Here is a 26896-nt window from a genome sequence, read left to right as displayed (position 1 = left end):
GTGAGCTTTCATTCAAGTGATTCTACGAGAGCTATTCAGAAAGACCGATCGGTCGCGAAATGGCCACAACTGTGAACAACTGTGAAATTCAGAAATGTTTTATTTGCAACAGTTAACTACAGCTTTCAGCAACATCTCTAAGTAGTCGAGACTTTGATTTAGAGATAAGTCGTAGCGTTGTACCAACTTTCCAATACACACGTCTTAGAAGGCAGCCGCCTGCGCTTTCCGCCAAAATTCTCTACACTGCTCTACTTCTCGTTGTGTATGCCAAAATACTGTTTTCGTAACCAGCGATTGATGGGAGCGAAGATGAAACTCAGGGGGAGCCAATTACCGGGTGTACTGTGGGAGATCAAACACCTCCCACCAAAAACGCTGCAGGAGCATCTTCATTGCCTTGCTGAATGCGGCCGAGAAATGTCATGAAGAACGAAACGCGTGACAGTTATGTTATGTGAGCTGCACAATATCAGACGAAATTTCTCACCATGCCCTCATACTTGGCTGGAGACACTGCTCTTAATGACCGAGTGAGATGACGCACTGGTTAGCACACAAGATGCGCATTATGGAGGACCTGCGTCCGACCATCCTGACTTAGGCTATCCGTGATTTCCCTAAGTCGCTTCAGGCAAGTTCAGGGATGGTTTGTCTGAAAAATCACGGCAGATTTCCTTCCCTATCCTCTTCTAATCCGAGCTGTGTTCAGTCTCTAATGACCTCGTTGTCGACGGGACGTTGAACACTCATCTCCTTTTCCTCCACTAGGGTCCTGCACATCTTTACGTGCTGCACGTGCGCTCAGAGCTAAAAAGAGCGACGTGACGCTGCCGAAGGGCGTACTAGAGATACCGCCCAACACATCGGTGCGAAGCTTTATCGAATTTTCACCGTGGTTACCATTTCGCACCCGATCGGACCATACTTTCCGAATAGATGTAAACCCAGACATTAAACTGAAGTATCGAGGAAAAGACGTATAAGTAGGCTGTTTAGGTTTTTGTGTTGGTAACGCCACGTAGTGCTCTGTATGAAAATCACTGACTGTGCTATGTGCAGTCTGTGGCTGATTTGCATTGTTGGAATATTTCCTATTGTTTTGTTGGGCAGTTGGATGTGAACAGCGCGTAGCGTTGGCAGTTGGAGGTGAGCCGCCAGCAGTGGTGGATTTGGGGAGTGAGATGGCGGACGATCTGAACGTGTGCCCGTCAGAAAAACGAAATTTGTAAGACTGGATGTCATGAACTGATATATATATATATGACTTTTGAACACTGTTAAGGTAAATACAGTGTTTGCTCTCTATCAAAATCTTTCATTTGCTAACTATGCCTATCAGTAGTTAGTGCCTTCAGTAGTTAGAATCTTTTATTTAGCTGGCAGTATTGGCGCTCGCTGTATTGCAGTAGTTCGAGTCACGAACATTTTCGTGAGGTAAGTGATTCATGAAACGTATAGGTTATTGTTAGTCAGGGACATTCTTTTGTAGGGGTTATTGAAAGTCAGATTGCGTTGGGCTAAAAATATTGTGTGTCAGTTTAGTGTCGATCTGAATAAGTAAAGAGAGAATTGTCTGAGTACGTTCAGTTTTGCTCAGCTGTTTGAAAATCAAATAACATAAGAGGTTTATCAGCACAGTCATTTATAAATTTTTAAGGGGATGTTTCAGACGTCGTGTGATCCTAAGTACACTATCCTCAAGGTACAAAACTATTCTCTGCCTGATTTCTTCCTTTTATATAAAAAATAATGTGTAGCTGAGAAAGTAGCATGAATGTACAGCACAATTTCGTATGTCTAGAAGATTGTTGCTAAAACGTACTTAACTCGCAAAAATTTCTGAATCTATGTTATGCGAAACAACTAGTGAGAACTACGGAACAAGCCCACAGTTTCCCGCGTTAGGGCAAGGACAAATAAGAGTAAATGTGCATACATGGAAGTGCTGAAAATGCCCGAATTTTACTCCAAGCACCAGGAATGAAATACTGCGCGGCCGCGCTCGCTGACCACAGCGCCGCTAAAGTTTCGCTCTATTCGCAAAATCCGCCGCGCGGAAATTATTTTGCAACGGAATCAAAGGGTGCAGCGGATGGGTGTGGAGAGGTGGGAGGGGCTGGGGGTTGGGTGCTCGGTTCGGCCATAAGTTTAAATTAGGACTTAATGAATATAAATGGCGGCGCCTAAGTGCAGGCGCTGCCGGGGGCGCACGGAGAGGTCACGGCGAGCCCGACGTCACCGCAGCCTGGCTGGCGGCCTGGTGGCTGGCCCAGGAAATATGGAGCCAGCACCGCCGGCGCTCCAGTTCTCCAGCACGGGCCCTGCCTCTAATTGCAAAGTACTTCGTTTCGGTATCAACCCACATTCGAAAAATCGATTATTCAGAGTGTTAAATCTTTGTGTGGCGTCTTATACACGATTATTCCTCAGTTACTCCCCGGTTTCACAAGACGACTGTGAGAAAACACACACATTTTAGCGGACAGAGAATCTCTGCAAGTTACAGGTGGTAAATACACCGACAGAAAAAATATCGCGGCACTAAAAATAGTAAGTGTAGAGTAATGAAATTTTGGGAATACATTTCTCTAGGTAACATATATATGTGATTAACACTGCAAAATCGCAGGTTAATGCAATTGGAAAATAAGTCACTGCAAATGTGAAATGCTGGTACGTTAACACTTTGCCGACCGGCGACACCACAGTGGTGTCGTGTGTATAGTATCTCGCAGTGGCCGGTGACGGCACTTAACTAACTTTTTCATTCTGTTAGTGTTTAGTTTAGTTACAAATAAGTTACACACGTCAATAAATCGGGTAATGCCGACCGGCTCTTCAAATTGCAATTTGTAGTTGATTATTTTTTCAAAAAGTTAAAAGAAACATTTAATCTAAGTCAGAACATCTCAATTGATGAAGGAATGGTGCCGTGGAGTGGACAATTAAATTTTAAAGTTTACAGTCCGTCGAAAATTATGAAATATGACATACTCATTCGGATGCTGTGTTATTCGAGTACGGGATACATTTCCTCATTCAAGACATATCCAGGCGGTGGACAAACTTCAGCAAAAATAGTGACGACACTACTGACACCTTCTTATGGAAAGTGGCATCACCTCTACATGGATAATTATTATAACAGTGTAGAACTTGCAGAAAAGTTACTTGAAAAGAAAATTCTAGTTTGTGGAACGATACGGCAAACTAGAGGATTTCCGAAATATTAAAGCGCTCGGAAGTCAGTGTGTTTGAAGCTTGTCATCAACGAAAAGGTGACAAGCGGCCGTCGACAAGTCAAGTAATCCGAATTAGCGCTGCCGGCGCCAAGCGAATAATTTTGTACGAGACTTGGTGACAGCAGAGTATTAACAACTGATGTAACTGCCAGAATATTGAATTCAAGTATGCAAAAGTACTTGCTTTGTGTTGAACAGTTGCAGAATGTCAGTTTGTGGGATGGAGTTTCACGTCTGTTGCACATGGTTGGTCAATTGGTTCAGATGGTTCAAATAGCTCTGAGCAAATGGTTCAAATGGCTCTGAGCTCTGGTCATCAGTCCCCTATAACTTAGAACTACTTATACCTTACTAACCTAAGGACATCACACACATCCATGCCCGAGGCAGGATTCGAACCTGCGACCGTGGCAGTCGCGTGGTTCTGGACTGAAGCGCCTAGAACCGCTCAGCAACAGCGGCCGGCGGCTTGTCAATTCAGGGACTCTTAATGCTGTTTGTGGATGACCCTGGAGTTTTCGTCCGATGATGTCCCGTATGTGCCGGTTGGAGACAGATCTGGTGATCGAGCAGGCCAAGGCGACATGTCGACGCTCTGTTGAGTATATTGGGTTAATGGAATGACCACGAGAGTTCTACTTCTGTCATACGAAATCGTACCTCAGACAGTAACTCGAGGTGTAGGCGCAGTGCGTCTAACACGCAGGCAGGTTGTTGCAGGCCTTCGATTGGCCTCCTCCTAACCAATACACGGTTATCACAGGCAACGAGCCAGAACCGGCTTTCATCGGAGAACAGACTTCCACCCTGCCCTCCAATGAGCTCTCACTTGACACCACTGAAGTCGCAAATGGCGGTGGTTGGGGGTCAGTGGAATGCACGCTACAGGGCGTGTTCGTCTCGGAGCTGTCTTTCAAGTAACGAATTTGTAACCATTCGTTGTGTCACTGTGATACCAGCTGCTGCTCAAATTGCTGCTACAGATGCAGTACGGTGTGCCAGAGCCGTAGCCGGACATGATGGTCTTCCCTCTAGGTAGCGCCCTGTGTTCATCTGGAGCCCGGTCTTCTTGCAGCAGTACATTCTCGTGACTACCACTGCCAGCAATCATGTCCGGTGGCTACGTTCCAACCAAGTCTTACAGCGGTGTCGCAGAAGGAATACCGACGAAATCAACGGCGCTACTAATAAGCAGCATCCCCAAACTCACTGTCGTAGAAAGAAACAGACTTTGTGCCAACAGTTTAATCGAAAGTGCAATAAATTTTCTGCTTAGATACAATTAAAACCACGGTTCATAGTGAAGTGTGATCCTCAGTGGAGTAGCAGATTCGATTGTAAAACGACGGAACGTATAATGCACCAGACACCGCTCAGTCGTCATGTTATTGTCCTACACCAGGAACGTCTTACCATTCAACTCTCACGCTAACGATTAGCGTTGGTTGGTGTATATTACCCCCCCCCCTCCCCCTACTACTTTTACACAAATAATAATACATATGACGACTCACGTTACACAAAACTTGACTGAAATCGCTCCAGACGAGTTGCAATGTCACCCCATTTTCACCTCCATCGCAGTGGATGGTAGGTCGCCGTTACCTCCACAGAAACCTTCACGAGCATGAAGAAAACTTACCAAAGTTTCTTTTTTATCGGTTGAAAGGTACAGAAACACATAGAAGACGAACAAACAACATTGATTTTTATACACACTGCCAGAAAGAAACGCAACACCTCTAGGAAAATTGATTTTATTGATAAGTGAGGTGACTGGTAGTTCATCATTGCATGAATCACTTGCACTAGGGCCATTTAGAGTATGGACATATTATAACCCGGTGCCACTGAACACTGTCCTTCAGGGTGCTACATGCTTTTCCGGCAATATTAGACGATGAATTAAAGATGTGTTATACGTCTGTGTTAGATGACGAACAGTATGATTTAGGAAAGGCAAGGAACCAGAGAGGCAGTTCTGATGTTGCGGTTGATAATGCGAGCAAGACCAACGAAAAATAAAGACACATTCTCAGGAGTTATCGGCCTGGAATAAGCTTTAGACAATGTCAAATGATGCAAGATGTTTGAAATTCTGATAAAAATAGCAGCAACATATAGCGCAAGACTGGTAATATACAACATGTACAAGAATCAAGAAGGAAAAATATGAGTGGAAGACCAAGAACGCAGTGCTCGGATTAAAAAGGGTGTATGACAGGGACGTAGTCTTTGGCTCCTTCCGTTCACTCTACACATCAAAGAAGCAATGACGGAAAGAAAAGAAAGGTTCAGAAGTGGAATTGACATTTAAGATGAAAAAATATCAATGATAATATTCGCCGTTGACACCGCTATCCTCAGCGAATTGGTTTACTGAATGGAATAAAAAGTCTAATCAAAAAATGGTTCAAATGGCTCTAAGCACTATGGGACTTAACATCTGAGGTCATCAGTCCCCTAGTCTTAGAACTACTTTACACCTAAATACCCTTAGGACATCACATACACCCATGCCCGAGGTAGGATTCGAACCAGCGACCGTAGCAGCAGTGCGGTTCCGGACTGAAGCGTCTAGAACCGCTCGGTCGCAGCGGCCGGCAAAAAGTCTAATCAGTACAAAATATGGATTGAGAGTAAATCGCAGAAAGATGAAAGTAATGAGAGGTAGCAGAAATGAGAACAGCGAAAACCCCAACATCAGGATTGGTGATTAGGAAGTGAATGAAGGGTTTCCGCTACCTACTGCAAATTAACCCAAGACGGACGGAGCAATTATGGCATAAAAAGCAGACTAGCATTGACAAAACGGTATTTCTGTCCAAGAGAAGTCTACTAGTATCAAACATAGGTCTTAATTTGACGAAAAAATTTCTGAGAATGTGCGTTTGGAGCACAGCATTATATGGTAGTGAAACGTACTCTGTGGGAAAACAAGAAAAGAAGGGAATCGAAGTATTTGAGATATGGTGCTACAGAATAATATTGAAAAATTTGGTGGACTGATAAGGTAACGAATAAGGGGGTTCTCCACAGAATCGGTGAGAGATTGGATGTTTGTGCTGTGTTTATCATTTCTTCATCATCATCATCAGTTGTGAGAGTGGCTAGACTGGACTGAGTAATAAATTGAATAAATTGGACTGTGCAAAAAGTGGGAGTTTGTACAAGCGCTGGTGACCGCGCAGCTGAGGGCTCCACAAACCAAATATCAGCATCAGAATCGGCGAGGAAATGAATATGTGGAAAAAACTGACAAGAAGAAGGAGCAGGATGGGAGGACAACAGTTAAGACAGCAGAGAATAACATGCTACTAGAGAGAAATGTAGAGGGTAAAATACATCCAGCAAATAATTGCGTAGAAAAAGGGCTGCTGCAAGATGAAAGGGGATGAATTTGTGGCGTGCCGCATCAAATCAGTCAGAAGACTGATGACTATTAAAAAAAGAAGCGGGAGCTATGTGACTTACCTGGAAGGCGTTCTTGTCGATGGAAACGAAGTCGTTCTGGCCGATGCTGAGCTCTTCGAGGCGGTCGAGCTCTGCGAGCTGCTGGGAGGGCACGGTGCGCAGCTGGTTGCCGGCCAGCGAGAGGCGGCGCAGCCCCGACAGGCCGCGGAAGGCGCGCGCGCTCACGTTCTGCACGCCCGCGCCGCTCACGTCCAGCACGGTCAGCCGCGACAGGCCCCTGCCGGCACGCAACCACCAACACTCCCAACACACTGTACTCACGCTGGCTGCCGCATTCATCTACATCTACATCTACATCCATACTCCGCGACCCACCTGACGATGTGTGGCAGACGGTACTTTCACTACTTCTATCGCTTCTCCCTTATATTCTCGTATTGTTCGTGTAAAGAAAGATTGTCGGTATGCCTCTGTGTGGGCTCTAATCTCTCTGATTTTATCCTCACGGTCTCTTCGCGAGATATACACTCCTGGAAATTGAAATAAGAACACCGTGAATTCATTGTCCCAGGAAGGGGAAAGTTTATTGACACATTCCTGGGGTCAGATACATCACATGATCACACTGACAGAACCACAGGCACATAGACACAGGCAACAGAGCATGCACAATGTCGGCACTAGTACAGTGTATATCCACCTTTCGCAGCAATGCAGGCTGCTATTCTCCCATGGAGACGATCGTAGAGATGCTGGATGTAGTCCTGTGGAACGGCTTGCCATGCCATTTCCACCTGGCGCCTCAGTTGGACCAGCGTTCGTGCTGGACGTGCAGACCGCGTGAGACGACGCTTCATCCAGTCCCAAACATGCTCAATGGGGGACAGATCCGGAGATCTTGCTGGCCAGGGTACTTGACTTACACCTTCTAGAGCACGTTGGGTGGCACGGGATACATGCGGACGTGCATTGTCCTGTTGGAACAGCAAGTTCCCTTGCCGGTCTAGGAATGGTAGAACGATGGGTTCGATGACGGTTTGGATGTACCGTGCACTATTCAGTGTCCACTCGACGATCACCAGTGGTGTACGGCCAGTGTAGGAGATCGCTCCCCACACCATGATGCCGGGTGTTGGCCCTGTGTGCCTCGGTCGTATGCAGTCCTGATCGTGGCGCTCACCTGCACGGCGCCAAACACGCATACGACCATCATTGGCACCAAGGCAGAAGCGACTCTCATCGCTGAAGACGACACGTCTCCATTCGTCCCTCCATTCACGCCTGTCGCGACACCACTGGAGGCGGGCTGCACGATGTTGGGGCGTGAGCGGAAGACGGCCTAACGGTGTGCGGGACCGTAGCCCAGCTTCATGGAGACGGTTGCGAATGGTCCTCGCCGATACCCCAGGAGCAACAGTGTCCCTAATTTGCTGGGAAGTGGCAGTGCGGTCCCCTACGGTACTGCGTAGGATCCTACGCTCTTGGCGTGCATCCGTGCGTCGCTGCGGTCCGGTCCCAGGTCGACGGGCACGTGCACCTTCCGCCGACCACTGGCGACAACATCGATGTACTGTGGAGACCTCACGCCCCACGTGTTGAGCAATTCGGCGGTACGTCCACCCGGCCTCCCGCATGCCCACTATACGCCCTCGCTCGAAGTCCGTCAACTGCACATACGGTTCACGTCCACGCTGTCGCGGCATGCTACCAGTGTTAAAGACTGCGATGGGGCTCCGTATGCCACGGCAAACTGGCTGACACTGACGGCGGCGGTGCACAAATGCTGCCCAGCTAGCGCCATTCGACGGCCAACACCGCGGTTCCTGGGGTGTCCGCTGTGCCGAGCGTGTGATCATTGCTTGTACAGCCCTCTCGCAGTGTCCGGAGCAAGTATGGTGGGTCTGACACACCGGTGTCAATGTGTTCTTTTTTCCATTTCCAGGAGTGTACGTAGGAGGGAGCAATATACTGCTTGACTCCTCAGTGAAGATATGTTCTCGAAACTTCAACAAAAGCCCGTACCGAGCTACTGAGCGTCTCTCCTGCAGAGTCTTCCACTGGAGTTTATCTATCATCTCTGTAACGCTTTCGAAATTACTAAATGATCCTGTAACGAAGCGCGCTGTTCTCCGTTGGATTTTCTCTATCTGCTCTATCAACCCCACCTGGTACGGATCCCACACTGGTGAGCAATATTCAAGCTGTGGGCGAACAAGTGTACTGTAACCTACTTTCTTTGTTTTCAGATTGCATTTCCTTAGGATTCTTCCAATGAATCTCAGTCTGGCATCTGCTTTACCGACAATCAACTTTATATGATCATTCCATTTTAAATCACTCCTAATGCCTACTCCCAGATAATTTATGGAATTAACTGCTTCCAGTTGTTGACCTGCTATATTGTAGCTAAATGATAAAGGATCTTTCTTTGTGTGTATTCGCAGCATATTACACTTGTCTACATTGAGATTCAATTGCCATTCCCTGCACCATGCGTCAATTCGTCGCAGATCCTCCTGCATTTCAGTACAATTTTCCATTGTTGCAACCTCTCGATATACTACAGCATTATTTGCAAAAAGCCTCAGTGAACTTCCGATGTTATCCACAAGGTCATTTATGTATACTGTGAATAGCAACGGTCCTACGACACTCCCCTCCTAACCTAACCTAACCTAACCTTAAACCTAACGTAACCTAACCTAACAGTTACTTGAAGATTTCAACACAAACTTCTTATTAAATACACATCTACAGGAATATACAGCTATAAGAATATACATCTATGTGCATCTCAATAGCATTGTGAAGTTTAAGCGCTTCATACCAACTTAATCCTTTAGTCCCAAACTGTTAGTTTTATGACTGTCAGTTTTACTTTCATATGTAGTTCTCCTAGTGCAGTGTCACAGATTTGCTGTGTAAATTTCTCATACTTGTCAGTCATAGTTCAATCCATCAATTGTTCACCTTACAACTGTTTGTTGCTTGAACAGTGTCATGTTATTGGATGTGCACAATGCTTTCTTTATCTGCTTTAGTGCGACTTCAGGGGTGATTTCCTTTTATTTAGAAATGTAAAAAGTCAAATCATGTTACAAGGCACACTTATATGGAAACAAATACAGTAATTTCTAGGAAAATTCTATTAATCCTAGCCACATGTCAGGTTCTTCGATGAGCAAAGTAAAAACCTTTTTCAGTCTCCCAAAGTCTAAAGCAAGTACAGCAACTCTGATTTGTAACATGCATATAACTTTTTAATGAAATAAAAGGATGTTGGGATGGATTCATTCAAAATGCTAATAAGTCGTTCCATTTCAAAGATTGCCTATTCCGGAATAACTGTAATAGCAGGAACTTGTGACACTGTGAGTACTGCTAGTAATGGAATGGATGTCAGACTAAAAATTATTCTGAGTCTTAAAATACCTCTGGAGAAAAATGTGATAACGCGTTAAAGAAATAAAAATTTGCTGATAACTAATTCTTCCACGAAAGGGGAAAATGCTCCATCAATAAGCCAAGTAAAGCAGGAAATAAGACAAAACTACAACATGAACCTATGAAAGAAGAAGAACGAGGAGTACACTGCTCACCTCACCAGTTTAAGTTCACAAAAGTCATCATAAAATAAAATAAATCATTTTTCACACTTCGAACCTCATTTTCTCAATTGCATATTTACATATTGGTTCCCTTGGTTGGATGTCTAGTGATCAATCGTTATATAGTTTTCAAAGGGTAACCTACTTATGATGAACGTCAACTATAATTCCTGCTAAAGACTGAAAGCTGATTGCCTTATGAAGATTTAATGGATTAAAAATAGTAGAGAAAGTGATTAAGGTACTCAATTTACTATAAAAAAACTTCCCCAGGGGTGACGTGATGTTTTACCTGTGTATAACATCTACAAAATCCAATGTGAATAAATGCTAACTGCTATTTTTTGAATTATCAGGAGAAGCAATTAAATCAAAATTGCTGGAAGGTTATATTTTAATCGTTGTTTAAGACATCTGTGTGCCCATCTTTCTCTTTACCTGTACGAATATTTCTTCCAAGAATAAGTCTCCTCGATTTTAAGTTGAAAAACTATTGCAGTAATGCCTAAATAACGCCAGCTTTCCGCCCACCATCCAAAATACGAGCCTCATTAGGGACAGTGATAAACGACCAGGGTGACAAGAAAGCGAGTGTGTTCCCTGTTGCATGTGAACGCGGAAAAACGTATACTAGATAAACGATCTGCACAATAGAAAGTCGACATTCAGAACATCAGCGTCACATATGCTTACTGCGGCCCACAAAGTCTGCAATAGCGGAACACTGAATTGAAAATGGACATAAAGTACTGAAATAAAGTCATCTACTAGCAAACGAAAGTCCTGCCATCGATAAATTTTGTGGCTGCATTTTCAAAGAAGCAATTGAAATCTGTGTGACTGATAATTTAATCAACAGGAACACAGGCTTCCAAGGCATGGGACCCAATACTAAACTCCATCTGGTCCCAATATGCGAAAGAAACGAAAGGCCAAAAGTAACTGAGGCTGGTCCCTCCACCATCGCAGCAGCCCCCCCTCCCCTCCCCCCCCCCCCCCCACATGACTGAGCAGGAAGTGGTACCGGTGAATCCAGAACTCTGGACCAACAAGTATAAATACCGCCAGCACGCCATCAGAAGACGGCAGAACAGATGTTCATCGAAACAGCGGGGTCTTTCCACGTTTCGATCCGGCAATACAGCTGAAAACTTCTGTATTTTTTTAGAGTAAACTTATTTTATGATAACTGGCCCCTCAAGACCTAATAACCACACTCTGCTGGAGACAAAACAACTCACCATCTGTGTTTTATTTTGTGACAACATTCAGCTTTTTAACGTCATTTTAAAAATTTTACTTTGTCTTATATTTTTTCAATCGTTTCGCTGTACAGCGGCGAATCGAAGCCGCTGACAGTCCACCCTCTGCCTGTGTAGGACGAGGAGAATCAAATAACAATAAAGAAAAAATCATGCTTATGCATATTACAATGACTACTTGAAAAAGGTGTAAAATCGAAAATGATCAATTACTGACGTATACTTTGGCGAATACGCTGCCATTGAAGGAAAGCATATCAAGCATTCGACCTTAACTCTCGCAATAATTTCTATTGGTTTTAATGATGTCTTATGTCAGATTCCGTAACTGTTTTAAATTTTTCATTAAAACTTAACCCAAAAATTTAAATCTTGTTAGTGAACGTGATTTTTTGCAACAAATGTGGCATTCATAGTTTTCGGTTCAGGACTTTTCTTATACATCGATACGAAGTAGATAGTATGTTGTGAATGAAAACCAAAGACAAATAACGAAATCTCTATCTTTTTCTAATTTTTTATGATGGTCATAAAAGACCCCTTCATTAGGTGTAAACATTACGAGAAATGCTTTGGTGTTGCTGAGATTACGCTGAAAGTATTTTCAGTACCCTGCTTATACCATCAGCACCTACATAAAAAGTTTGTTGTTAATAAAAGTTAAACATGTTAAACGAAATTTTTCTTTCTCTTAGCTTTGTTTGGTGGTGGGAACTAAGTACGCCCTCCTCCCTCCCCACCGGTACTACGCGTTATGAAAAATGCGTTGGTCAATAGTGCGACTCTATATGAAGTGTAGTTGCCAGGCAATTTACGACCGCAAGAGAATGGAGTGCCATTCCCCGAAGCGCACCATAAGACTCGTTTCGGACGTGGAGATGCTGCAGCTCCACTGTACAAAAGGATCTCTTTAATTATGAGTGGAGCGATCGGGCATAATGACTGCCGGACGGACCAATAGCAGCCCCGCAGACGGGTAGGCAGGCAAGCCCCGGACGACTGGGCTCGGCTGGTCTGTTTACAGTGAGCTGAGTGCGCGGAAAGCTGTTATGAGCGCGGTGCGGTACACGGCTTGTGGCAGCTGCCGGAAGATGATCCCTTCCTCCCACGACTCGCGGCGGCCTCTTCGATCGCGGCTGGCGCGTCCGGAAAGCCGAGCCCAGCCACCGGCGGGCGCAGTCGGCAGGCAACCTGCGCCGTGCCTCGCCGCGCCGTCAGCGCCGCCCTGATTTACGTCGCCCTTCCGGCGAGTAATAAAATCTGCCGGCGAGGCGGCAGCGGGGGACAGGTGCGACCGGGCCTCCTTTTTCTCCCCTTATCTGCGCGGCCGGAAATTCAAATCCCGCTCTCTGCTGGCGGCGTCAAGTGCGTGCCGGGAAACGACCTAACGGAGCGCCCGCTGACGGCCGGGGGAAACGCTGACGCACCTAGCGTCGCCTCCTGTTATCGCCCCCTTCATACTCGCATTACTCCCTTTATCCCACTGGAGGCTTCTCCTCCGATCATTCTGTCACCGAGTCGCAGGATAACTGCACCTTTTTATAGCTCCCCCTTTCCGCCAATACTTCGCCTCCTTCTTCCTCGGTCGTAACTGAAGGTATTGGTCTGTCGGCCACCGTACTCACACACTATTCACATTCTTATGATTGCCTCCCAGATGTGAGTCTAGAGCAAATACTTTATGGTGGAAAGTACATTGCGGTGGCAAAAGTCATGGGATACCTCTTAATATCGTGTCGGATCTCGTCACGCAACGCGTAGTACAGCAACTCGACTCAACAAGTCGTTGGAAGTCGCCTACAGAAATACTGAGACATGCAGCCTCTATAACCGCCCATAACTGCGAAAGCGTTGCCTGTGAAGCATTTTGGGCAAGAACTGACTTCTCCATCATTTCCCATAAGAGTTCGTTGATGGGTCTCATGTGGGACCATCTCGGTGATGATGATGATGTTTAGTTTGTGGGGCGCTCATCTGTGCGGTCATCAGTGCCCGTACAAAGTCGCAACTTTTACTCACTCCAATCTAGCCACTGTTACGGGTGATGATGATGATGATGATGATGAAATGATGAGGACAACACTAACACTCAGTCCCCGGACAGAGAAAGGACCATCTGGGTTGCCAGACCATTCGCTCGAAGTCTCCACAATGTGCTTCTGACAAATAGCGAAAAACAGTGAACAGGTGATGTGGCACATTGTCTTCCACAAAAATTCCGTCGTCGTGTGGGAACGTGAAGTCTGTGAATGGCTGCAAATTGTCTCCACGTAGACCAATATAGATTCAGTTGGACCAGGGGCCCAGTCCAATCCATGTAAACACAGACCCAACCAACTTGAACAGTGCCCCGTTGACAACTTGTTCCATAGCCACTTGGCGTCTGCACTGCACTCGAACCCTATCATCAGCTTTTACCAATTGAAGTCCTCTGACCTGGAACGGTTTTCCAGTCGTCTAGGCCGGCCGCAGTGACCGAGCGGTTCTAGGCGCTACAGTCTGGAAAGGGGCGACCGCTACGGTCGCAGGTTGAAATCCTTCCTCGGGCATGGATGTGTGTGATGTCCTTAGGTTAGTTAGGTTTCAGTAGTTCTAAGTTCTAGGGGACTGATGACCTCAGCAGTTAAGTCCCATAGTGCTCAGAGCTACATGAACCATTTTGAACCAGTCGTCTAGAGTCCAACCGTTATCGTCACGAGAACAAGACAGGCGCTGCAAGCGATGTCGTGCTGTTAGCAAAGGCACTCACTTTGGTCGTGGCTGCCATAGCCCATCTCGCCAAATTTCACTCCACTGTCCAAATGGATACGTTAGTCGTGCGTCCCACATTGATTTCTGCGGTTATTTTACGCAGTGTTGCTTGTCTGTTAACAGTGAAGACTCTATGCAAACGACGCTGCTTTCGGTCGTTAAGTGAATGCGGTCGGCCACTGCTCTGTCCATGGTGAGAGGTACCGCTTGAAATATTGTATTCCGGCACACTCTTGACACTATAGATCTCGGAGTATTGAATTCCCTAACGATTTTTGAAACGAAATGCCCCATACCTCTAGCTTCAACTACTTTGCCACTTTCAAATCTGTTCATTCCCGTCGCGTGGCCTGTATCACGTCGAAAAACTTCTCACATGAACCACCCGAGTACAAATGACAATCCCGCCAATGCAGTACCCTTTTATACCTTGTGTATGCGATACTACGTGCATATTGCTATCTTGCGCCTTCTGTCACCGCACCTGCGTGTTCGTCTTGTCGTTAATGTGTACGTCTAAGCCCGTTTCTGGTATCTGAGTGAAGGAGGTTTGCTCCAGACTGGCTATTGTCACTGTTCACTCTGCCTCTACACCAAAGTCTTTGTTATGTAGGTTGATTCTTTCGAATAAGAAGTCAGCAACCATCCACTGTTGATAATGCTATTTATTCAAGTAAATACCTCTGTAACCAGTTTCGAAGCAATAAGTTCACCTTCAGAAAGCTGTTACACAAGATTAACCACAAGCAGGAAAAACCAGCCAAAAAAAAATTTTCTCAACTACAACAAATGTGCATCTTGTGAACAGCCATCTGAGGATGGGCCGGCCGAAGTGGCCGTGCGGTTAAAGGCGCTGCAGTCTGGAACCGCAAGACTGCTACGGTCGCAGGTTCGAATCCTGCCTCGGGCATGGATGTTTGTGATGACCTTAGGTTGGTTAGGTTTAACTAGTTCTAAGTTCTAGGGGACTAATGATCTCAGCAGTTGAGTCCCATAGTGCTCAGAGCCATTTGAACCATCTGAGGATGAAACCGTCTGATCGAAACTTGTTATGGGTCTATACTTAAACAAATAACACTATCAGTAGTGGCTGGTTGATGTTTTCTACTTTGAAACAGTCAATATACATTCCGTGCACAGCCACGGACTCAAAATCTCCGGTTTTCCACAAAACAGCATAAAGTCTCTGTTGCCTATGGTTCTACGTCAGTGGCAAAGGACTAATGGGAACTCGAGATCTCAGCCCAGGTGGCAATAATCTACTCCCGACAATTCGTGGCTCCCTGATATCAACTGTCCTTCGGCTGCACAGAGGCAGCCGAAATATTATACGACCTTCTCATGATATACTCCTTCTGGAAGGACCCATTCCTGCTCTTCTCGTCACAATGTTGTCCTGCGTGCGTCTTGTCAAGCCTGATTCCGCTGTTTTTGCACCACAACGAATTTTCTCCGTCATCTAATGGTATGTAGCTCTCCTATCTTCCAAGCCAATGATGGACTTCTGTGAAACTCTTCTGGGGACATGCGTTGCGATCTCCTGATTAAAGGTTCCATTACGGTTAAAATAACTTTACAGCCTACATAACTCATTCTTCCCTCCTCCTTTCTTGTCCTGGACCTACCCTGTAATTTCACAGAGTCGGCATGTTAGTGAGAACGCTTAGAAATGTTTGTGACTCGCGTGACTGAGGCGGGACGTGGTACCAGCCTGGTGTCGGATGTGGGGCACCGACTGAAAGTCCTATCCCGGCTGGCTGGCACTCCGGGCCCCCATCGTTATGCAGCAGTAATTTGGAACATATACTGTCTTGGAACATTATGAATTACCTGTCGGTGTTGACGGGCTAAAGTGAGGCGCAAAGCTTTGTGTTGTGCAGTCATCAAGGGTACAGGAGCAGGCCTACGGCTTCGAAAGCCCATGTCGATGATGTTTCGTTGAATGGTTCGCAAGACTGAAATTTATTGATGGCCGAGCATTGAAATCTGCAGCAATCTGCAGAAAGGTTACACTTCTGCCACGTTGAATGATTGTCTTCAGTCGTCGTTGGTCCCATTCTTCCAGGATCTTTTTCCGGCCGTAGCGATGTCGGAGATTTGATGTTTTACCGGATTGCTGATATTCACGGTGCACTATTGAAATTATCGTACGTAAAAAGCCTATTTCATCGCTACCTCGGAGATGCTGTGTCCCATCGCTCGTGCGCAGACTATAACACAACGTTCAAACTCCCTTAAATCTCGATAACCTGCTATTTTAACAGCAGTAAGCGATCTAACAACTGCGCCAGACACTTGTTGTCTTACATAGACAATGGCGACCGCGACGCCGTATTCTGCCTGTTTAGATATCTCTGTATTTGAATACGCATGTCTGTATGAGTTTCTTTGAGTGCTTCAGTGTATATTCCTTTTAAGTTCTCTGTGTCTGCAGATGACAAACTGTGCAAGAAAAACAGCTATAACGAAAGACAGAGAAAGCAATACCTCGTAATTACAAGGTATTTATTAATAAATATTTTGTGTGATTTTAGATTTGTGGATACTTTTCTTACGAACTGAAATTGCTGTATGTACAAATAGAAAAGGGGAATCTGAATGTTATTTAATACAAAGAAAGTGAAACACTGGGTGATGACAGTACAACTGCAGCGAAACATGTCTGGGTAGAAAGAAAAAAAATGTATTTGCTCAATTCGGAACACACCCAAAACACATTTAACTTAGTAGCTGGAACGGTATTTTTGTTTCGTTCTGAGCCTGGGATAGTTTGCTCGGCAGTAGCGCTACAGGGTGCCACGGCAGTCGTGTGCTTACTTGAAGGCGTCGTCGTGCAGCTGGGGGAAGACGTTGGCGCCGACGCGCAGCTCTGCGAGGCTGGCGAGCGGCTGGAGCGCGGGCGTGGGCAGCGCGCGCAGCTGGTTGTCGTCCAGGTAGAGCACGCGCAGCGCGCCCAGCCCGGCGAAGGCGCGCGCGTCCACGCGCTGCAGCCGGTTCTCGCCCAGGTCCAGCTCCTCGAGCAGCGGCAGCGACGCGAACTGCGCCGCCGCCAGCTCCTCCAGGTAGTTGCGGCGCAGCGACAGCGCCGTCAGCGCGGCCAGCCCCTGCCACGTGCGCGCCGTCACGTTCGACAGCTTGTTGTGGTCCAGCCGCAGCTCGGCCAGCTTGCGCTGCGCCTCGAAGCTGCCCGCCGGGATGCTCAGCAGGTGGTTGTGCGACAGGTCCACGTAGTGCAGCTCCCCGTAGAACTGCGCACATGCATACCACACATGCTGCATAATGATCCACAATCCGTCCCGTATGAGGCACTTCGTATCAACTTATTTAAGAGACACAGTCGTGATCAGACTTGAGTTGTTAATTTTTATTTTTAGGTGACCGATTCGATCTTCTACGAGATCATCATCAGATCTGCATTTCTCGATAACAGTAAGAATCGATGGCAAGGGGCAGCTAATCTGGGCAGTGCTCTATCCGTCTGGTGATGCTCTCTTAGAAGATCGAAACCGGCCTCCTAAAAATAAAGCTTAACAACTCATAAGCGATCACGACTTGTGTTTATTAAATAAGTTATAATATCAATAGACTGCTGTTTTTCCTGGAACAATATTCCAAAAGGATTTAAACTTCATATGAAATATCAAATCTAGAGTTTTATGTGACCCTTGACCCACAAGTTCGGTCACTTGTGGGTCGCCTGAGGTTTCTCATGTACCTTTACCAACATTCCTTTAAGGTTGGAAACCAAACAAAAGCTGCTATTTTCCATGTAATGTTTGAATGCAGTGAAAACGAGACTCACTCGAAAGTAAAAAATAGATTTTTGACCGAATTTTCATAGCCAAACTAAATATGGGATACCAACAAACTGACCACCCTGAGGCGTACTCTTACAAAAAAATGTTATTACTTCCAAGCAATTAGGATAACTAAGAAAAACTGAATTTGTGATTTGAGGTAAAACTACAGAACAGATTTTTCACAAGAGTGTGAAATAGATAAATCGGGTATGAAACTGATCAGCGTGAGGTCTCATTTTGTAACGTCTTAGTTACAAAATGAAACAGATTAGACGAACGTTTGATGCGACTTTGACTGATGCTCGATATCGTGTACAACTTAGAATCGTTAATAATAGTCGTAAAAAATTTTACCGCTTAACATCACGTAATTCACGAGACAAATATATTCTTATATCCTTTAAATTTCAAAACTGAATTTAAAATTCTCAATAGCCATGCCACTTGTAGTGCGTGATTTTGAGCTTAACTCAAAGGTGCGTCAAATTTTTAATCGGTTCTGTTTCTTACATCTACACATACCATTCCACAATTCATTTGACCATTTTTTCAATACTTTCATTATCGTCTAGTCATATTTCTTTATTCGAATCAGTTTTCGGCTTATCGGCTTCTTGGAGCATCGTCAGCAAACAATGGACCAGTGTCCACAATACATACTAGTGTGTAGGGTACCAAAAGTTAGAAACACAGATACTATCACACATGCACAGTCGTGCGACCGCTACAGTCGCAGGTTCGAATCCTGCCTCGGGCATGGATGTGTGTGATGTCCTTAGGTTAGTTAGGTTTAAGTAGTTCTAAGTTCTAGGGGACTGATGACCTCAGAAGTTAAGTCTCATAGAGCTCAGAGCCATTTGAACCATTTTTGAACACATGCACAGAATCTTTGCTCATGAGATGAAAAACGTCGACTCGAGCGCTGATGATTCTTGTTATATACCAAACACGTTAAATAACAGCGTTAAATAATAATTTACAATACGAGTGCAAAAACAAACAAGACTAAATATACAGCTTGTATGTATATTACACTTCTGTTGTAAGGAAAAACAAAGTAAGAAATAATAGCAAATGCGCTGGAGTACAAGTTTGTGCAAAAGACTGTGATCATTCGGACTGAGAACAGGGAGTGTGCTATAGATTAGTTGGATTAAGTGAAAATTAACACTGGAGATGAACTAAGCTGATCATTTCGTATTACATTCATACAGTTTGTATATTTTAGTATTCTGTGTTTTCGTTATGTATTGTGTTCGGTACTATCAGCGTTTTAAATTGTATTTTGACACCGTAGTTTATCATGTTTCTCGATCAGACGTCAATCTCACATTTCTCATCCAAAACCATGCCATTGACAAACATTTTATACCTGTTGATAATATCTATGTTTCTAATGTTTAGATTCATACCAGTGAGCTCAATACTAAAGTCCAGAGATTTCTCAAAAGCGTCTCTGCATAGAAAATCGTGACGTGTTTGGAGAGTCCGCAATATTGGCGAGGGGCATTCAGAGTTATTACAGCTTGTGCTTGTGACTTTTGACTGTTTCTTTCAATGAACCGCAAACTAAACCTAGACAGTGTCACGTAGTATCGATAAACACTAATTTCATTTCTCCTGTGTAGTAAAACGATTTGACAGCTTTCACCAACCTGTCACGGCAGCTGTGACGTATTGCGTCATGGTCTGGCTTCATAGAATAGTCTTTCCTCCTTAGTGTTGAGCTCATTGTTTTGTTAACATCAGAGTCACTTTTGGACGCCAGTCAGATATTTCCTGAGATGGTGCAATAAGCCGACAACCGATACAAAATAAATAATAAAGAATAAAAATGCAACTAGGAAACCTATATGTAATATTTTCTACTGTGCAAGACTGCATACTACACATGGATATTTCGTTCGACGTTTAAGCTACCTGGGCCCGCATCTCGTGGTCGTGCGGTAGCGTTCTCGCTTCCCACGCCCGGGTTCCCGGGTTCGATTCCCGGCGGGGTCAGAGATTTTCTCTGCCTCGTGATGGCTGGGTGTTGTGTGCTGTCCTTAGGTTAGTTAGGTTTAAGTAGTTCTAAGTTCTAGGGGACTTATGACCACAGCAGTTGAGTCCCATAGTGCTCAGAGCCATTTGAACCATTTTTTTTTTTAAGCTACCTGAGACTCACATTGTTTACTGTTAATGAAACCCTACTACACTATCACTACAAATAGCGAAAACTGACACAAGAAACTATCTATGATATCAGAGGCAAAAATATCTCAGTACTTATGAGTACGCAGGATCCGAGATAACTGGGAATGTGTGGTCACGCTCCAGCAATGACTGTGGTAAGTAATATTGTCCGAGTTAGAGCAAATATACATTGCCTGGGAAAAAGAAAGTGAAGCATCCATAAGAGGTAAAGGGAAATAAAGAAAAATTTCGGGTTGAGAGGGTACGTTATGTTTTTCAGTGATTACAATATTGAGTCAAATTTACAAAGAACTTGACAGTATGAGCGCACTTATCAATATGCAACTGTATCCGGTGTGGCCGAGCGGTTCTAGGTGCTTCAGTCTGGTACCGCGCGACCGCTGCGGCCGCAGGTTCGAATCCTGCCTCGGGTATGGATGTGTGTGTTGTCCTTAGGTTAGTTAGGTTTATGTAGTTCTAAGTTCTAGGGGACTGATGACCTCAGCAGTTAAGTCCCATAGTGTTCAGAGCCATTTTTGCAACTGTATCTCATTTGCCCAGGACACATGCACGGATTCTGTTGGGAACGGTGTCCAAAGCCCTTCTGTCATCTTCCGAAGCAAAGTGACCCAGAGCATTCTAACCTGCTTCTTGGTATCCTGAATACTTCCACTTGAACGGAGTTAACGTCCATTCTGGTCCCACACGTGTCCTGTCGGGGACATACCTGGGGATCTTGCTGAACACAGAAGTACAACATTGCGCAGATAGTTCATAGAGACAGGTGTCATGCATAGACAAGCACTGGCCTTTTGAAAAATGGCACCAAGTTTCGATCGCACGTGAAGAAATATTTGAGGAAGCAGTACCTATCGTGACGTGTCGTTGTGCCGTGATATTTCCATAAATGACGGCCACTCGCGGTCAGAAGTCGTACGCAATGGCTCACCACACGACGACACCAGAAGTAACACCGCTGTGCCTCTCCAAAACATTGAAGAACGGGACCCGTCGTCAGGTCGTTGCCATAGTCGCCGACGATGGTCACGAGACCGCGAGTCATCGCTGAGCACAGTTCGATGCCTTTCACCGGCAGTACATGTTCCTGGTCACAAAACCACACTAAAAGAACCGTCTTTATTGTGGTATTAATGGCACCTTACTCATCGGACGGTAATTCCCTTCTCCAGCTGCTGGTAGTGTCCGGGCAATTATACGGGATGCAACAGAATATTGCAGGGAGTTAGTGAATTGTTCTCGGACTGCAAGCGATGTGTCTGGTGCTCAATGGAGCAGTCCTCTCTTTTAATGAACTTACGTGGTCGATCATAACGTTAACGATGAGGATGCCTCCTCTAACGTTCCCATACAGTCCAACATCGAGCCAGTGACACATACGAATGATCCAAAAACGTGGGTATTACACGATTTGATCTGTTGGCTACATGAAGACCAACAATCAGGCCCTTTTCAAAGTCTGACAGTTACTGATAACGCTGCATCATACGAGCACGTGGCATCTTAGTCTCCTTCACAGTAATCACTCAACATCAATTCACGCCCTTTACATACGACTCCAGGTCTGCCAACTACATCAAACATGAAAACATTAATGCATTCTGGTGGCTGTTCTACATGTGACGGAGAATTTCTACTGTAATCAATTATATAACCGCCGACACTGTGTACATGTATGAAGTGAAAATGACATCCAATCATGTATTCTAGGTACTTCACTGTTTTTGTCAGAGAGTATATATATATATATATATATATATATATATATATATATATATATATATATATATATATATATATATATTGTGTGTGTGCCCAGCGGCACATTCACTTTGAATGGATGAAAACTTGAAAACTGAGAAACTTACGGCTTCACTACCTATTCTTAGGATAAAACTTGTTTTTCCATGTTTTTTTCCTTGTATTTACTCATTTTCGATTCCATGCTACCAAGGCGTCTTCCATGCTGGCACCAACCCCACGACCTCTCGTTTCCGCTTAAAATTTTATGGTAGCTGAGAACAGTTTTGCCACAAGATTCAATCAATAAAGCGTGACGGTGTTACAGCAAAATCTTTTCAAGCGAAGACGTTAAAAATGCTGTGACGGTACCAGTCAGTCGCGTTAGTGTCGGTAAAAGTAAAACGAGCAGCTAAAAGTGATTCGAATTGATAAAATTACATCGCATAGACACGCGTGCCTTAAATGCAAATCTTCACGAGTGTGTAGTTCACCGTGTTGCCTATCGCTGTCACTGCAGGCGTGAACTTTGGATTACAGGAAGTTCGTCGCGCAAAAACGAATACCCACGAAGAAAATTACTGTTGACTATATATTAATTGCCTTTTTGAGAACTATTACACATCATGAATCTTGTTTACATATCAAGAATATTTCGCAGATTTTAGATAAAGCAATACTGGATAGTCCATAATTGCAGTCTGTGTAATGTTTACCTGTGCAAAATTCGACAGAAATAAATTAGACGAAGTAATTAGTAGTTTATAACAGTTACCCCATAATGGTACAAAAGACCCTTATCAGTGGACACCTCAACCGGGATAACATGTAAACCTATGAATTGTATGTTGCTTAGACCAACATCCGAAATTTGCAAATAGTTATGGAGATTTGTCCTTCCATAATGAGGAAGGCAAATCCGTGCGTTAGTATCGCCGGCGTGTGATACACACAACGTGTTTCAGCAGCGTCAGGTTGCGTGGCATTGTGTGGCACCCTAAAAGACTTCGCGTTATTCAAGGTACTGGAAAACCTAAGGAAAATCAGAAACAGCATACTTGCTGTAGCAAATAAATCTTACAGAACTACTCTTGCCTTTTTTTTATTTACAGTCATAGTTAGTTCCGACACAACACCTTACGCATAAAGAGTAAATCCCAACATATAAAGTCGCGAAAACTGAATTGTTTTTCAATTTGGGCAACCTTTTAATCGCATTCACATTCTCTCTTAAGTTGTTTCACATACTTAATTGTCTAATATTAGTTTTAATTCCATGTTTTATGGACTCTGCGATCTTTGAATCCATGTGATGAAATAAACCATCCACTTAAATATTTTTCACAAGTTTGTATCTTCATATTAAAGTGCGATTTGCTCTTTAAGTTCAAAATGGTTCAAATGGCCCTGAGCACTATGGACTTAACAGCTATGGTCATCAGTCCCCTAGAACTTGGAACTACTTAAACCTAACTGACCTAAAGACATCACAACACATCCATGCCCGAGGCAGGATTAGAACCTGCGGCCATAGCGGTCGCGCGGTTCCAGACTGAAGCGCCTAGAGCCACTCGGCCACAGCGGCCGGCGCTCTTTAAGTGTTTTTGTATACAATAGCATTTGGCAATAAGGCTATAGCTTCGAAAGTAATTATCATTAAATAAATAAGTAAGGTGTACCTCTTTAAGATTTATAAGGGACTGTCAAGCGAAAATGAGACACATGGAAAAAAGTAAATAAAGTGTTTATTATTTCAAAATTAATCGCCCTAAGTGTTAATGCTTTTATCCCACTATGAGACAAGATGGAAAAGTGTTTGCGGTTGCCTATGGAACCGTGATTGTACCCTGTCACGCACCTTTCCTTCTGAAGCAAATTGACGGCCAAGAATGTCTGCCTTCATTGCTCCGAAAACATGGAAATCGCACAGGGACAGATCGTCACAATTAACGCACAGCGGTACGCGGACACTTTGCAAAACTAAAGCGCGCCGTCAAGTCTAGACGACCAGTAATGTTGAAAGATGACAACATTCTGTTAGGAGGTGTCGCCAAGGTTATTCCGACTACACTGCAGAAGTTTTGCTTCAAAGCCATAATACATCCCCTTTATAGTCCCGATGTCTCCCATACGATTTCCATATTTTTACTGTCCAGAAGAAAGACATTCACTGCCGTCGATTTGTTGAGGACGAAGAGGTGCAAGCTTGGGTACAATCATGGTTCCGAAGGCAACGAAATTATTTATTTATTAACCATTATGGCGATTACTTTTGAAATAATAAGCACCTTACTTACTTCTTTTCCAAGTGTCTCGTTTCCATTTGAGTACCTTCTATATTTTTGTCAGCTAGGGACCGGAAACAATTTTTTCTGAAAAATGGAGATCATGAAACAGTCCTGTTTCATTTGACCCAAACGGTCGGTTAAATCCTTTTAAGGTGTTTAATGGCAAGAGTGGCTACTAAACGCAGGTTCATGCACATTGCAGCTTGTGTTCCACATTGATCAGAGAATTAACTCTTAGCGTTCGTACCTCGTACATGATGTCTCAAAGAGACATTCTACATAAATGAAGGTAGAAAGAAGGGGTTAATTTTAATTCACGCGTCGAAACTAAAAGTTTCCCTTGGCGCTTGTTGTAAGTTGTCAGTTCATGCGATTGCTGGCAGGGGTCAACAAGGAGCAACTACCTCACTCGCTCGTCGACTACCGTACGTCGACTCGAAAAGCCGCTAACAGAGTAACAAAAACCGTTTTGTATTCTCCATTTCAACAGGTGCAGTTCAGCCACAACTGACGTAATTTTCGTCCAGAGCACGGGGCTGTGTCTCCCACACCTTAAAGCCTTCCACGGCGGCACGGCATTGTGCCACTGGTCTGGTTGCCTTAAGACGCAGTATATGATTGTTTTTCAAAAAATGGTTCAAATGGCTCTGAGCACTATGGGACTCAACTGCGGAGGTCATTAGTCCCCCAGAACTTAGAACTAGTTAAACCTAACTAACCTAAGGACATCACAAACATCCATGCCCGAGGCAGGATTCGAACCTGCGACCGTAGCGGGCTTGCGGTTCCAGACTGCAGCGCCTTTAACCGCAGGGCCACTTCGGCCGGCATGATTGTTTTTGTGTCAGAATTTGCGTAACACAGCGTGTGTGTGTGTCTCCCCTGCCAACAACTGGTAATAACGCTGCATAACCACAGCAGTGAACTCCACAAACACCATCATCGTTCGGACGTGCATCCGACATGGTTTATTTCTTGTTCCGGTATTTCCGCTGATAGCCTTACAGGCATTTTTAGGGTGAGTCCCTCGCAGACTTTAAACCATTATACACGACACGGTTGACTAAACGCGCGTTTACTCCACGGGGTATTGTGACAAGTGGTTTAAATTCTGCCAGCGACTCGCCTTGATGATGGCTCTAAGATTATCAGCAGAAATTCGGAAGAAGAAATAATACTATCCTGGATCCACGACCGAAAGTGGTTCAAATAATGCAGCCGGGAAAAGTTCAAGAGAAACACCAGACATACTCGCAAAAGGACGGAAAACTTTGACTCTCGTCTATGTTGTGCGTCCAGTGGAGATACATCGCACAATTCTGATTGGGAAATAAAACCTTTGATCCTAAAAATGATTCAACAATATTTATCTAGCCAATTTTTCTGATTGTCACACTTTCGATCAGTTAAAGGGAATCTTCAGATTTAATTAATCTTGAAATGCGAAAAGTTCAAATGGTTCAAATGGCTCTGAGCACTATTGGACTTAACTTCTCAGGTCATCAGTCCCCTAGAACTTAGAACTACTTAAACCCAACTAACCTAAGGACATCACACACATCCATGCCCGAGGCAGGATTCAAACCTGCGACCGTAGCGGTCGCGCGGTTCCAGACTGTAGCGCCTAAACCGCTCGGCCACTCCGGCCGGCGTGCGAAAAGTCAAAACACAAATAGTGACTAATTGGTTCTGAATATTATTATTAATTAGTCGAAAATGCTAATCGTTTGTGTCAACTTGCAACTGAGACTGTTAAAATTAATGAGTAGTGCAAATTCAAAATTTCTCATTTGTCACGGGAAACCAAAAACAATGTACATCTTTTAATACATAACTAAGAACGAGTACTGCTACGACAGAATTATAGTGCTCAATTCATCGCTGCATAAAACAACGAGGCAGATTATTAAAAAAAACAATTTATTAAGAATGTTCTATGAATCATTCCAGAGACTGATTACTTGTAAGTGTCAAGAAGCAACTTTTTGTGTAAAGTGTCATTAATACGGAATAATTACGTTTTATTTGTGATAATACAAGTTCAGAAACACAGCAGTAATGTTTGAAATAGTGAAACTGTACTCAAAATTATTTCTTATATCTTCTAAAGTTCTTACAAGAGAATAAAAAAATGAGGCCCGCGGAAAATATCTCCCTGTATTGAATTTGTTTCATACAGAACACCATTCTTGGGATCAGATATTGTCAACTTTAACACAGGACTCGTTGTGATGTTGAGGAACACATGGCAACATCGTCGACAGATCTTTCTGTTTTGCAGTTAATAAAAGCAGCTAGTCTTTCAGGAGAAATACGGTCTGACTTACATCGGGTATGGTCTTCCCTCTTTTGAATAAATTGACGTTCTTCAATTCTTCTGTTTCAGAATAAGAATTTTCAGCATCTATGCGAGGTGGATGAGTAAGGAACACTTTCATCATACTGAATTTGCAGATATTCCCCGCCTGCATTAACAACAATGTTTCAGAAGCATCTTTAAAGTCAAGCGTGTCAGTTTTATGCACTAGCATTGCTTCGAATGGTTTCATACCTTTAACTGAGTCAAAAATTTAGTGTTAAATCTTGCAAAATAAATGC

At 44.2% G+C, this 26896-nt stretch overlaps 1 protein-coding gene across 2 annotated transcripts in view; it reads right to left on the bottom strand.

Moving 5' to 3' along the window:
• Positions 1 to 26896, bottom strand: part of LOC124607035 (leucine-rich repeat-containing protein 4-like) — a 1293164-nt gene that overhangs the window by 39108 nt on the left and 1227160 nt on the right. For both annotated transcript variants that reach the window (XM_047139208.1, XM_047139217.1), the window contains 2 exons: positions 17098 to 17528; positions 6720 to 6936 (listed from right to left, as the gene is read on the bottom strand). In XM_047139208.1, coding sequence (XP_046995164.1) covers positions 6720 to 6936; positions 17098 to 17528 — 648 coding nt within the window. The remainder of the gene's footprint in view (positions 1 to 6719; positions 6937 to 17097; positions 17529 to 26896) is intronic.

Source organism: Schistocerca americana, chromosome 1, assembly GCF_021461395.2.
Source record: "Schistocerca americana isolate TAMUIC-IGC-003095 chromosome 1, iqSchAmer2.1, whole genome shotgun sequence".
NCBI classification, from domain to species: Eukaryota; Metazoa; Arthropoda; class Insecta; order Orthoptera; family Acrididae; genus Schistocerca; species Schistocerca americana.
The sequence above is the reverse complement of the archived record's forward strand: the minus strand, read 5'-3'. Positions and strand labels throughout refer to the sequence as shown.